The sequence below is a fragment of the Eptatretus burgeri genome, chromosome 1, assembly GCF_056783735.1.
Source record: "Eptatretus burgeri isolate ZD-2024b chromosome 1, Ebu_testis_v1, whole genome shotgun sequence".
Lineage (NCBI taxonomy): Eukaryota > Metazoa > Chordata > Myxini > Myxiniformes > Myxinidae > Eptatretus > Eptatretus burgeri.
In genome coordinates, this window is record NC_140961.1 from 97,336,972 (window position 1) to 97,351,604 (window position 14,633).

General features: G+C 40.9%; 1 protein-coding gene across 4 annotated transcripts in view; it reads left to right on the forward strand.

Annotated features, from left to right (window-relative positions):
- Nucleotides 1–14,633, forward strand: part of LOC147035010 (uncharacterized) — a 102,903-nt gene that overhangs the window by 62,763 nt on the left and 25,507 nt on the right. For all 4 annotated transcript variants that reach the window (XM_085892434.1, XM_085892444.1, XM_085892419.1 and 1 more), the window contains 4 exons: nucleotides 2,707–2,789; nucleotides 4,018–4,069; nucleotides 12,796–13,131; nucleotides 13,559–13,581. In XM_085892434.1, the coding sequence (XP_085748560.1) occupies nucleotides 2,707–2,789; nucleotides 4,018–4,069; nucleotides 12,796–13,131; nucleotides 13,559–13,581 (494 nt within the window). The remainder of the gene's footprint in view (nucleotides 1–2,706; nucleotides 2,790–4,017; nucleotides 4,070–12,795; nucleotides 13,132–13,558; nucleotides 13,582–14,633) is intronic.

Genomic DNA, 14,633 nt, shown 5'->3' on the forward strand with positions numbered 1-14,633 from the left:
AAACGTTGGGGCACGTCGAATACGGTATGGGTAAGTTTGGTATGCGCGAGTATAACGCTAAATACGCTATCATAAGTCGTAGTAAGTAGAGTACATCAAGAAATTTTGAACATGTTCAAAATTTTACGACGTACTCGGCGTATGACACACGTTCGCATGCGATGAGGATAAGTTTTACACACGATATGTGGACGCTTACACACGTCCACAAAGGCTACTTATAAGCTACTCATAAGTCGAAACACGTCGCGGTAATGTCTTTTTTACGCGAAACTTATTTCTAACTTATGTTTGACGTGCTTTGAACCAATTCTTTACGTAGTCCCAACACACATCGACGTATGTAGACGTATTCCAATGACGTCTTCCGGTCGACAAAAAAAAATGAATGTGTTTCTAGCTTACAACTGCCATATAAAGACGTGTTCCCAGCGGTTTTGGGAATTGGTATATAAAAATGCTGCTCATAAAAGGGGAACCCAACAGTGTTTTCGAGTCCTTTTTGAGTCGATGTCCATGTCAGCAGTAACAGTATCAGTATCAGTATTAGAATTAGTATTAGTATTAGTAGTAGTAGTAGTTTGTTCATGTTGGCAGTAGTAGGTGAGTGTGAGGGGGAGGGTGTGGGTTATGATGGATTGTCCTTGCGTCCGCATGTCCACGGGTAGGTTCATAGGCTGCCACTCAACGATTTAAATGGCTGCATCTCCACTATTGAAAGTAGATGCTTGCGCTCAACAATTGGATTTTTTTTTACACTCAACGACTTTTAAACGGTACCACTCAGCTAGTTTCATTGTTTACAATGAACGATTTAAATTGCTGTCACTCGCCTTTGTTTTTGTTTTTTTTTTGACGCTGGGGTTTGGAAATTTGAAGCGTTTCTTCTGAACGTGTTAAAACGCTCAAACTCGACTATTTTAAATAGACACTGCCGATGGACAATTGGAATCATAGCCAAGCTCGACATCGAAGTGTGAACATCCTCGTCATGCCGAAGAAAAGTTTGAAGAATGCTGCAAATAAGTGTCCTGGCCATGGCCGTGGACGCTGACGCAAGGACGATCCATTATACCGACGTCTTTCAGCCTATGAGTAACTTAAAAGTAACGTCTGTCGATGTGTGGCAACGATCGCGTAACGTGCCAACAACACGTTAATCATAGGTAGGAAATAAGTTTCGGGTACGCTAAATATTACCTCGGCGTGTCTCAACTTATGATTAACTTACAAGTAGCATGTGTTGACGTCTGTCAACGATCGCAGACCGTGCCTACAACTTGTGGCCAGCGTAGCGGAACGTGTGAGTCATACGCCGGCATACGTCGTGAAATTTCAAGCATGAAAAAATTTGAGGAGAACCGAAAAGTACAACGTTTAAAGCCAACGTACAATGACGTATGGCAACGTACTACGACGTATGCCAGCGTGCTCTCAATGTTATCAAAACTTACCCATAACGTATTCAACGTGTGCCAGCGTTTTAGAAAAAAAATTTAAAAATCGGCATACGTTGGCTAAAACGTCAAGGTGTGACCGGGCCTTAAAATCCTCAATTTTCATCCGTTTGACTTGAAATTTGAAGAGCATTTATATTTCAGGTCATTGAATTCAACCACCAATTATTTTTGAGGTCAACATCGACCAAAAGGTCAAGAACTAAGGGGGTATTTCTAAAATTGTCATTTTTCATCCGATTGACTTGAAATTTGAAGAGGAGTTGCATATTTGGTCATTGAATTCAACCACCAATTATTGTTGAGGTCAAATTTGTTTTATGGATTTTGGAAGTATCGTGCTCTACACATCTTTTCTTGTTCGTCTGCCTGTCTCTCTGTCTGTCGGTATGTCTGTTTGTCAAAAGCTCAAATGGTAAAAAAGGCCATAACGTTATTACCATTTCAGCTTATGTCATCAAATTCTCAACAAACCTTTATTATCAGAAGATGGAGAACACTAGTTAATAAATTTTACATTTTTTTGTTTTTAGTTGTTGTTTTCGCCAAGTTTAGTTTGAATACAAAGCAGACAGGGATAGGCTTTGCATTTTGGAATGCTTTCTCGATCTTTCCTTTATTTTTGGTTTTCACTGACAATGATTTCATCACCCACAACTGCAGTCTTTAGAGGAGTACAATCTTGTGAAGGGAAACTCTGATTTATGTCGTAATTTTAGAGCCATCTTTTCAATATAAAAGTAGATCAACAAATTCAAAACTAGGTTGGAGTGCTCAGTTAATGCAATTAATTACTACCTCACTATCATGGACTGAATATATGAAGAGCATTGGTCTTGTCAATAAACTTTTCATATTGCAGTGAAAAGCTTACATAATTTATTCAGCAATCCATCCAATGGGACCATGCTCTGTGCAGAGCGTTGGTGCTGCCTAAGCAGTCTCCTTGGCTATTGGACACAATCCTGGACGGGTCGCCACTCCGACACAGTATGCCAGCATGCTGGCACTCATTTTGTCGACCTCGGAAGGATGACAGGCCGAGTTAACCCCACCTGGTATTAATTAAACAGCAGAGCGGGATTTGAACTCAGAACCCTAGGATCCCAAGCCCACCACTCCAATCATTAAGCCAACACCAGGCATATTCAGTAATGCTACTTTTAAATATTGATTATGCAAATATGTTAATGTTCAGTAACCTGACAAATCCAGTAATCAATGTCAAAACTGCCTTCACTCTCCACAGATAAGGTGGTCAACAGTGCATCAAAATGGGGCAAACCACCAGAACTCCCCAGATGTCCGAAGCCCACACCAACAGCAGATGATGTGAGTACTCAATAATATGTAACGTTACGGTATAAAACAAAAAATAGGACCACTGCACCTGTAGCTTATCTGGGCCCTTGTCCAATGTTGTAACCCAAATTTGGTAGCATTCTGACAGGTGGATCTGGAGAAGAAGTTTTTTTTTTTTTTTAAGGAATTTACATGATTTTCCTAAAGCTTTCCTAAGGCCACCATTTTGACACACTTCTAGTTCATGTGATCAGCATGACCTTCACAATTTAACATCAGGACCCTGTCCTAACATTGCAACCCAAATTTGATAGCATTCTGACTGGTGGGTCTGGAGAAGAAGTTTTTTTTTTTTTAAAGGAATTTACATGATTTTCCGAAAGCTTTCCTAAGGCCGCCATTTTGATACACTTCTAGTTCATGTGATCAGCATGACCTTCACAATTTAACATCAGGACCCTGTCCTAACATTGCAACCCAAATTTGATAGCATTCTGACTGGTGGGTCTGGAGAAGAAGTTTTTTTTTTTAAGGAATTTACATGATTTTCCGAAAGCTTTCCTAAGGCCGTCATTTTGATACACTTCTAGTTCATGTGATCAGCATGACCTTCACAATTTAACATCAGGACCCTGTCCTCACATTGCAACCCAAATTTGATAGCATTCTGACTGGTGGGTCTCGAGCAGAAGATTTTTGAAAGAATTTCCAGAACCGCTATTTTGACCTACTTAAAGTCACATGACCAGAACGAGCTTTGCAATCCCCAATACCAGTCAGGAGCAGAACCTTGCTGCCAAATTTCAGGTGATCAGCCCAGCGGATTGGCCAGAGAAGTCAAAATAGGAGACAGACGGACGGACGGACGAACAGTGCACGATGACAATACCTCATCTGGAATTCCAATTCCATAAAAGCTAATAATAAACTGAACTCACGGTATTGAAGCCATCTTACTTGAATGTGAAGAACATATAAAGAGCTTTGACACAGGAGAAGACCATTTGGTCCATCATGCTTGCACTCCAGCACCACCACCTATTAATTTAATCGATCAGTTTATCGACTTAATTTCACAAGGATGGCAACCTTATCAAATAACTTCTGAAAGTCTAGATATACTACATCCACCCAATTAGAAACTGCTTCATAAAACTCCAATAAACTTGTTAAACATGACCTTTAGTATATGCATCACCCTTTAAATGCTGTAGTTTAAATTGATCTCAATGTTTTTGATACTTTACATCACCTGCAGGGGGACTATGTCATTCCATCTGGTGAAACACAATCAAGGCCTCCTAAACCACGTAAGCCTCATTGTTTCAACATTATGGCATTGATAATACAGTGAATTATTAATGATATTTAACTATTTTCTTTTCTTAAATGCTACTGTTTTTATTTTCATATTCATTATCAAATATGCTATGGTATGACACAAATCACATTGTTTAGCGCTCCCATTTGAGGATATCTCTCATGATGTGACCCTAGTTTTGAATGCAGTAAGCCCTCAATTATTGCCGGGGTTAGGTTCCTGGAAAATGCTGTGATGGTTTCCTCGATCGCGGTTCTTAACTAAGTGCCATTGGGAAAAGGGGAATTTGATTCCTGGACTTCGAGAAAATATTGAGGCAGTCCTAAATATTGATCGATGGCAGTCATAAGTATACACATTACAATTGAAATAAACATGTAAAAAAAAAATAGCATGTTAACATTGAAATAAACATGCAAATACAATTAATACAATGTAAATTAAACAAAAACATAAAACTTGTATCTTTGAAATTTATTCCAAAACAGCGAGGTGGGTGAGGGTAGACATATTAGGTACTCATTCGTACTGTACTCTGCCATTAATAGAAAACACAAGACTTGGCTCGTGACTATGATGCTGCAAAAGGGGGGGGGGGGTGGAAGCAAGAAAGATGTGGATGCAGAACTTGCCATGGCTGGAGAATCATCAGGAGCATGATGAAGTCACCTGCTGCATTACCACAGAGAAGGAGGGTAAAATGATCCGTAACCACCTTGATCCAGAGCAGAGCTTCCATGCTTGGACAGGAAGGTACAAGATGGCATCCTTTTCCAAAATAATCCCGTCTCTTCAGCATTAAAAACCTGCTACGGCATTAATCCCTTTACCTCGATTAGTACCACGAGTCATGGTTGAACTGGAGCCGTCGATCCCGGGTGCCCCGTGAAAACGTTTGTAAATCCGCAGTGGTTTCTTCTGTACACCGGTCCATTCAAAGTCAGAGTCAATCCACAATGATTTCTCCAGTTCACTGGGTCCACTCAAAGTCTGGGTAAATCCACAATGGGTTCTCCTGTACACTGGTAAAAAAAAATGACGGGTTGGAGTTATATTATTCAATCAAGTGGCTTTTACAGATACAGTATTATCGATAAAAAAAAAATTGGAAACCAAGAAAAATGGTTTTCAAGTTTTTTTTTGTCCTGAAAAATAGACAGGAGTGAACACCCAGTCATCATTTGTTTGGGTCTTTTGGGTCCTCAGGGTCTTTTGGGTCTTTGGGTCCTCAGGGTCTTTTGGGGTCCTTTGGGTCTTTTCCTTTTCCTCTACCACTCCTCTTGTCTCCTGTTCCCCTTGTTGTATGTTCTGTGTATTAGTTATATGAGCCTCGACATTGTACACACCAAAAATAAATTAGTCCTTGACACACACCCAATGTGCCCACAAAGATTCGTCTGAATCCATCCACGACCTTTTGAGACATCATGCTATGTATCATTATTGGTCCTATCCTCTCAATGGTGAAGAATCACTTGAAAAATTCTAGTCGTTGGATCTGGATTCGGATCTTCACCAAAATGTAATCAGTTCATCCTTGTCAAAGCCAAGCCTGCTCACCGAATTTCATATGGATCCGTCCACAACTTTTTGAGATATCCTGCACACAATCAGATAGAGAGGGGTGAAAACATGACCTCCTTCATCTTTGGTGGAGGAGGTAATTAAACAAAAACAAGAGTTTTACCATTTAAATTTATTACAAAACAGCAAGGTGGGCGATGGTAAGAACATTACATACTCATTCGTGCTGCACTCTGCCGTAAATATACACCACAAGACTTAGCTCAGAATGATGCTGTCGGAGGGGGGAGTGTGGAGCGGGAGAAGAGTGAGCAGGGAGGGATGATTGGGATTTAGCCTTCGGAAGAGCAGCACTAGTTTTACGATGAAGTTGCATGCAGAGTTGCCATAAGAGAAGGGTAACACGATCCTTAACCACCTTAGCTTGAACCCCAATCTTTCATGCTTGGAGAGGAATGTATGAGGTAGCATCCTCTTCCAGAATAATCCCATCTCGTCGGCGTTAATGACCTGCTCCAGCATAAATTCCTTCGCCTCGATTAGTTCCATGAGCTGTGGTAACCCTCGGATAATAAGTGTTTGAGAACGGGGGTTGGAGTCCAGGTGTCAGAAAATATGGGTATGAGAATGGATGTTTGAGGATGATACCCAGTTATCAGCAGTACTTTGTCCCCAGGGTTTAAAGGTAATGGAGTAATACTTCATCTACTGGGGCCTCTGCCCAAACCCAACCAAGACCACAGTTACCATTTCCATCTCACTAACTGAATGGCTAACAGCAAACTCCCAGGTTATATTTTTTGACAAACCAGTCAAGAACAAACTGCTCCCCAAGTATTTTGGAGTCATCCTTGATTGCAGCTTCACGTTCCACAAACACCTCCTCTGGGCATTAAAGATCCCATAACAACGAAGAGTTGGCAAGCTATCGCCGGCACCATGGTCAAATTCTAACGAGCAGAGGGCATTGCATCAGCAGCACAGCAGCGCACTCAGCCAATGATGCTACCCTGCAGCCTTGTGCTTCATACGAACAAAAAAGTGTTTATTCATTACTTGAGGTCAAGATTTCCTTGATTACACTTTTTATTTGATTGATTATGCAAGAACATAGCTGCTTCATCGATCGTAATATATATATATATATATATATATATATATATATATATATATATATATATATATATATATATATATATATATATATATATATATATATATATATATATATATATATATATATATATATATATATGTATTTCCTTCCAAAGAACTTCGACACAGGACAAGGCCATTAGGCCCATCAAAGCCGACACTATTGTTCCCAACTTATGGTTATTTGTCCATGCTCTATCCTTTTAAAAAGCTGAATGTCAAGCAAGGAAGCAGCATGTACCATTTTTAAAGTCTTTGGTACGACTCAGTCGGGGTTGAGAACTGCCGACCTCCCAGACTCAAAGTGGTGCTCTAACCATTGCACCACCGAGGCTGGTGAATACTTTTGTTGTTCAGCATTGGCCTGAAGTCTGTGCTTCAAAAATACATAATCAAGAGCAACTGTTTCAAGCAACAAGTTGTGTGGTCTGACGTACATTCAGCAAGCCACAGTGAAAAATAATGCAGCATGAGGAACACTGCCTTGAGGAACTCCAGCCTGGACGGGAAGAGGAGATGAGAGAATTCCATCGAGAGCCATGGGTTGGCTGCGACAGGAGAGGAAGTCCGTGAGCCATGAGTGGAGATTGCCTTGGACACCATGAGAAGAGAGTTTAGTGAGCACCGTCGGATGCCAGACCGTATCGAAAGCTCGCGATATGTGTAGGGAGATGGGTCTGATCTCATATCTGGCATGTAGGACCTACATCCATTGTTGGCAAAGCAGAAGCAGCATATCTAGGGTTGAGTGACCTGGTCTAAATCTAAATTGATGGTCGCAAATCAAGCTGTTGGAGAACAGGAAGAATTTGATGTCGGAAGCGATGATGCAAATTGCACGTGTTGAATGTTTCATTAACTTGCTCTGAAATTATGCAAGTTAGGTCTATCGAAATGAACAATTAGCATCTTGAGGCTCTTAGAAATATCCAAATGTTGCTTTCTTAACCATTTTTAGCTCACCTGGACTTTAGTCCAGTGACCTTATGCAATCAAGCAGTGTTCGTAGGTGAGTCAGCCAGTCCATCGGTCAATCTGTAAACACTTTCAGTCATTATCGCTTGAACCAAACAAACGATTTTGATGAAACTCAGCCACAATCTTCATCACTGGTGATGTACCAAAGTTTGTTCATGGCATTCAATTTTTTTTTTTTAAAACAGGCTCTCGGAGGGTCTGTGAGTGATGGGGGTGGGGGGTTGAGTGACTGTTGCTGCTCCTGGTCCAGGTGAGCTTCAGGATGCACGGTCCTATTTTTATTCTTCAAGTGTAAACACTCACAGTATGCACCTTGCCAGTGATCTTCAACTCCATAGTATTTAGCAGCCGTTCAAAGGGACCAGTCATTATATTTCAATTCATGTTAATCAGACGTCTGTTAAAAAATCCTTTGTTGCTTTCTCAGTTTTGTAGATACAGTATTAAGAGTGTTGTCTGTCTTCACATTTTCTGCATTGTTTTTCTCATGACTTTTGATACATGTTTATACTATTTTAATTTGTGGAAACGTTGATTTATGACAATATAACTGAAATATTTGTGTACAGAAAGATCCCAAAACTTGTGCGGGATACATTCCTGAAAATATGCCGCGAATGTCGGGGTTCCATTGGCAAAATAAAATATTGTTTTGGTTAATATCTGAAAATGAAAACTTGAGTTATGGTTGCATGTAAACATTTATAATACGGGGGACAAGAAGAAAAACAATTTGGGTGAAAACTTGTACATGTTGTACAACTCTAATATGTGCCAACAGACGATGTACAAACAGTCCAGATGAAATGAGCAACACAAAGATGTACACTCAGTGTACAAAACATTACGAACACCTGCTCTTTCCATGAAACGGACTGATAAGGCGAACCCAGGTGAAAGCTACGATCCCTTATTCGATTGCACCTGCTAAATCCACTTCAGTCAGTGTGTAGATGGAGGAGACAGGTTGAAGGAGGATTTTAAAGCTTTGAGACATGGATTGTGTCGGTGTGCCATTCAGAGGGTGAATGGGCAAGACAAAAGATGTAAGTGCCTCTGAACAGGGTATGGTAGTAGGTGCCAGGCACACTGGTTTGCATGTGTCAAGAACTGCAACGCTGCTGGGTTTTTCATGCTCAACAGTTTACCACGTGTATCAACAATGGTCCACCACAAATAGGACATCCAGCCAACAGAAGGCCAGTGGTCAAAAATGGCTTATTGATGAAAGGGGCCAAAGGAGGTCGACAAGAATTGTGCAGACAAACAGACGGGCAACAGTTAGTCAACTGACAGTTCAGCACAACATCGGTGCTGAAATACCCATAAAAGAATGCACAACTCGTCGTACCTTGACACGAATGGGGTATGGCAGCCGACGGCCAGAGTTCCACTTCTTTCAGCAAAGAACAAGAACCTGCGGTTGCAGTGGGTGAAGGAACGAAAACACTGGACACTGGAGGATTGGAAAAACATTTCCTGGACTGATGAATCTCGGTTCCTGCTGTTTCATGCTGATGGGAGGACGAGGGTATGGACAAAACCACATGAGTACATGGATTCATCATGCCGTGCGTCAACATCGCAGGTTGGTGGTGGTGGTGTCATGGTGTGGTGTGCTTTCATGGTACACATTGTACCCTTGATAAAAGTGGAGCAACGTTTGAATGCCACAGGATATCTGAACATCATTGCCAATCAGGTGCATCCCTTCGTGGCAGCAGCGTATCCATCTGCGAATGGATTTCTTCAGCAGGATAATGCCCCATGCCACAAGGCTAGGATTGTCCAGGAATGGTTCCACGAACATGACAGTGAATTCAGCTTACTGTAGTGGCCTGCTCAATCACCAGATCTCAACCCAATTGAGCATCTGTGTGATGAGATGAAACGAGCTATTCGGAGTCGAGATCCACTACCACCAGCCAACTTGGACACAACTGTGGAAAGCATTGCAGTCAACATGAGTCAACATCCCTGTGGAATGCTTTTGACACCTTGTTGAGTACCTTGATGAACTGAGGCTGTTCTGAGGACAAAAGGGGGTGCAACTCAATATTAGGAAGTTGTTCATAATGTGTTGGACACTGAGTGTACATCTTCATCCAAAGTTTCAAATGGAAGTCGAAATTAAACAAGAAAATTAAGCAATATGTTATTCACTCCTGGAAAATCCCACACTCACCCTATCTCTTTGGAATGATCATCAAACCAACCCACCTATTTTATTAGACGGTGAACACTGGAAGACATTCAATCTGTAACTTCCAGACCTGATCATCAGCCATGACCTTTCCTGGGCTGACCACAGAGTAAAACTGGCCTCGAAAGTGAGCTGCAGACTGGCATCTTCCATCAAACCAAGTCTTGCCTTGGGAAATTAGAGCTACTCAGTCTACAAGGCCTTTGTCCCTAGTTCAATGGAGTACTTCTCACTACTATGGGCTGGCACCCCTGGCCTGTCATCCCCCATCCTGACCCATGATCGTTATTACGCCAATTAACTCCTTCCAACCCAACCCTCTTACTTGCCGATTTCAGTGTTTCCTCTGCTTATTTCCCTTTTTCTCTCCCCCCCCCCCTTTGGAGGTTGCCCCCAATTGTAACCCCACTACCCCACTGTCAATTTTCCATGAGCCTTGCTCTTGTAGAAAAGATTTCCTCATCATAAAATGATGGTGAACCATATTGGAAACATCTTGGGAAAATGTTGAAAAAAAAAGACTTTTTGGTCTTTCCCGAAACATCTCAAAACTAGAACGGGCACTCGTAGAGCGCATACCTTCGCCGCCACTACTTTTTTTGTTCTTGGTATGAGTGTGGGGAACTGGTTTCATATGAATGGTCTTATGACAGAAACCACATATCTATAATATCATGACCCCCCCCCGACTTTTGGGGGCTATGGACTAAACAACAATCAACTCACGTCGTTTTGGCGAGTCTTCACTCGCAAGCTCGGTGAATACAACGTTTCAACAAGAGAAGGTAATCTCGTTTGATGCTGGTTTCATGCAAATCGAATAAGAATTGACTGAGTTATGCCGAAAACCGCATATTTTTCAAGGGCGTGACCCCCCCCCCCCGACATTTTACCCCAACCGGTGACATGTGTTATGACGTCATTGTGTCACAAGATTGGGCATTAAATTCTGAACATTTTGGTGCTGGGTTCATGTAAAGCGGACAAGAATTGACCGCGTTGTGACAAAAACCGCATATTTTTCAAGGTCGTGACCCCCCTGACCTTTGACCCCTAACCGGTAACAAGAGTATGGGCGTCATTGTGTCATATTGCATATCACAAGATGAGGCGTTGAATTCTGAACATTTTGGCGTTAGTTGCATGCAAATTGAATAAAAATTGACCGTGTTATCGTAAAAAGACGATTTTGACCTTTTCGTGACCTTGACCTTGACCTTTGACCTGAACGATCCCAAAATCTAATCGAATGCTTCCTGGCTAATAACCAATCATCCCACCAAATTTCTTGCAATTCGGTTTAATATTTTGAGTTGTACGAATCACAAGATTACAAATAAATAAATAAATAAATAAATACACGCCGACCAAAACATAACCTTTCGCAGAATGCGAAGGTAACCAGTGGCACAAAACCCAACAAAATATACATTGCAGTAAACAGGATTTTAAACTGAAAAACATTTTAGACTACATATGCTTTGGACAAACCAATTCCGGAATAGAGACAATTCTGAAATAAAGTATATCGAATTGGGTGGAAAATGGCTGTCATTTTAAAAAAAATGGACACTAAAATGGTATTTCGCTGGGAATGTGGAACGTCCATCACATTATTCCATACGGTTAAGACATCAAGCTGTCTGAAAATTATCATGGCATTTCACCCCTCCATTTGGGAGTCAACTCCAAAATGTCAAAGTCTGCCTCATGGACTGTTGATTAATATTTGATCAAAGCTTTGACATAATAGCAGCTTTCAAAAGGACAACGACGGGAGAAATGCTCCGAATGTAACCAAACACCCCGGCATGAAGATATCACTCAAACAAGAGAGTTGGTGTCAAAGCCACCCAATGCTCGCCTGTTTATACATTTATCGTTTTTAAAAGACTCGTCTAATAATATTTTTTTATAAACCATTGCAGTGAAGTCTGATCCAAATAATTATAAAGAAATATATGTATTTGTATATTGCAATCAGTAAACGAGTACACATATTAAATGAATGGCAAGCGTCTAGTATAAACAAGCGAGCATTGGGTGGCTTTGACACCATCTTAGGTTGAAATTTCAAAAATATTTAAAATCATTTGTTAATTACAACTTCACTACACCAATAGTATACCCCAAAGGAACCTCCATGCCAAATATCAGCATCCGAGTACACATATGAAATGAATGACAAGCTTCTAAATAACTTGCACCAAAAATTTTAACATTTCCATGCTGACGCTGACGCTCACGCTCATGCCAGGAGTATCGCTATAGCTCTCTGTTCTTCGAACAGGTGAGCTAATAAGGACATTTTGTAGTAGTTTGTTTTAAAAGGCCTGGCTTCTTTCTCTTATTGTGTCCAGCTGTCTCTTGTGATTGTCAGCTTGAGGTCAGGTTCAGTGCTGCCGCGGCAGTACCATGGCAAGGATTACACTTGATTGTTTGTCAATGCCTTCCCAGTGGTATCCAAAGCAGAACTTTGGAATTTGGTCATGGTGCAATCTATAATTCGCCTTCTCTTCGTCAAGAGACATTGTGGGGACTCTAACATCTACCCGCTAATGCGAGCAGATGCGCTCCCAGTTTAATGTCCATCTGAAAGATGGCTCACTTTGTGATGCAAAGCCTTGCCAGTGAAGCTCCAATCAGACAGTTAAGAATCGGGTTGAGAATCAAACCCAGACTAGACAGCTCAAAAGTAAGTATGCTACCTCTGCACCATCCTGTTGAACAATTTGAAAGCACTGCTATTTTAATGCTGTTGTAATTTTTAAAGGCTTATTGTCGAAATCATCGTTGACAGGTAATGGTCAGTCGTATCAGTACTCATAGTGATGTCTTTCCTCTTTCACCCACAGCTCCCAAAGGAGATGTGAATTTCAAAGCACACAAACCAAAACCACCACCCCCAAGGACTCCAACAATGCGGCCAGCAATCCAAAGAGGTTTTGGAGGTTCAAAGACCACAAACACTCTCCAAAATAATCCTCCATTGCCTCCATCTTCCCAACGAAGTACCTTCACAAAACTATCAAAAAAGAAATCACCACAACCTCAACCACCACCATTACCACACCAGAAGCCTTCTTCATTCCCTCTCGGTGAACGGCCAACCCAGCCACCACCTATCTGCCATCGACCAACCAAGACCAAGCCAAAGCTGGTGGATGAAGAATTGGATGGCAGTGGCTCGGGTAAGGCTGAAAGGCTTTAATTTAAAACATCAGCTATTATTTTATTAAATCGAATGCCAATTCCCCCTTTATTTGCTGGAGTTAAAATCCAAAAAGATGGTATCTGTTGGTGGACTTCAAATTGTAAATGAAGTATCAATTAATTGCAGGTTTCTTACGAATCTTATAGAAAACAATTACACTGCAATTTATGCTCACACTATATGGGTGGGTGTGGATGGTGGGGGAGGGTGGGGGCAGATCTTTGCTGTGGGTGGTGACTGTTAAGAAAAAAAGTGATGTATCTGGTCATCGTCTTCTATTATATTCAACTGCACATTTGTAAAAGTAGCAAATTTAGAGGAAAGCATTACAGCATTCTGTGTTGCATAAAGTGTTTGACATTTAAAGAAGCAGACACCAATGCTTCTTGCTGTCTTCCTCACAGACTATGAAGTTCCGGATAAAGACGTAAGTCACTATAATTATTGTATTCGAAAAGATATCAACTATTTTTTTTTATTGGTATTGATTGTAGAGCAAAACAGTGTAATATGTATCCATTCAGTCGACCTTCCCCATGAGAACTTGCATTGAGATAGTTGAGTTCCCTTACAAAAAAGTTGTTGAGATATGATGAGACTCCCATCAAACTTTTGTCATATCTTGTGAAAGGTCAGAAAATAAATTGCCGACTATGTAAATAAAATTGAGAAGGAAGTTAAAGAAAGATGTCCAATTATAATCCAGCAACGATCCAGCTCAGGATCTAATGACTTGGGACTTGGACTTGCTAGGGCTCAACTACAACAGTGACATTGTCAAACTTGTGATCTACTATGTAGAACCAACATAAAACAACATGAAGGGTTCAAAATATATATACTTTTACAATGGTCCTAAATGAGTATTATGTACAGAAAAGTGGAAGGTAGGGAGGGATGGGATGAGAGAGGGTTTAATTGAGAAAATTCCATTGAAAATATAAAATGAAAAGGATAATATGGGATAAAGGGAGGGTGGGCAGTTTGACAAAAGTATAGAGAAAAATGAAAAGGAGGTTGGGCAAAGATATGGTCATGGCCGCCATCCAAAAACACAAGCGGTCTTCATTAAAAACCACACTCCAGGAATTAATATCCCATGGATAGGCCAGCTTATATCTGAATTTGGATGGCACATCATCGGAAAAGTCGTGCTGATGCTCCACTATTCTCGAGTATTTCTGAATGCACGCAATTAGCCAAATAAAGGGATTACCCTAAAAGATTTCTTTCCCTCTCGGGGTTTTCAATTAACCAAATTGTCAGCACGAACCCAGACATGCCTGCATGACTTAGGAAGAAATATCTAATTGAACATGAGAAACATGGCATCGAATCGAAACGAAATAGACAGATACAAAACACAATTATTAATACAGAAACTTGATGCAGTAAAGAAACTAAACAAACCTCTATGAAAGGCCCACACACACAGTCATGCAAACTGAACTGGGCGAGATGATCAAGGGGCTTTCAGTT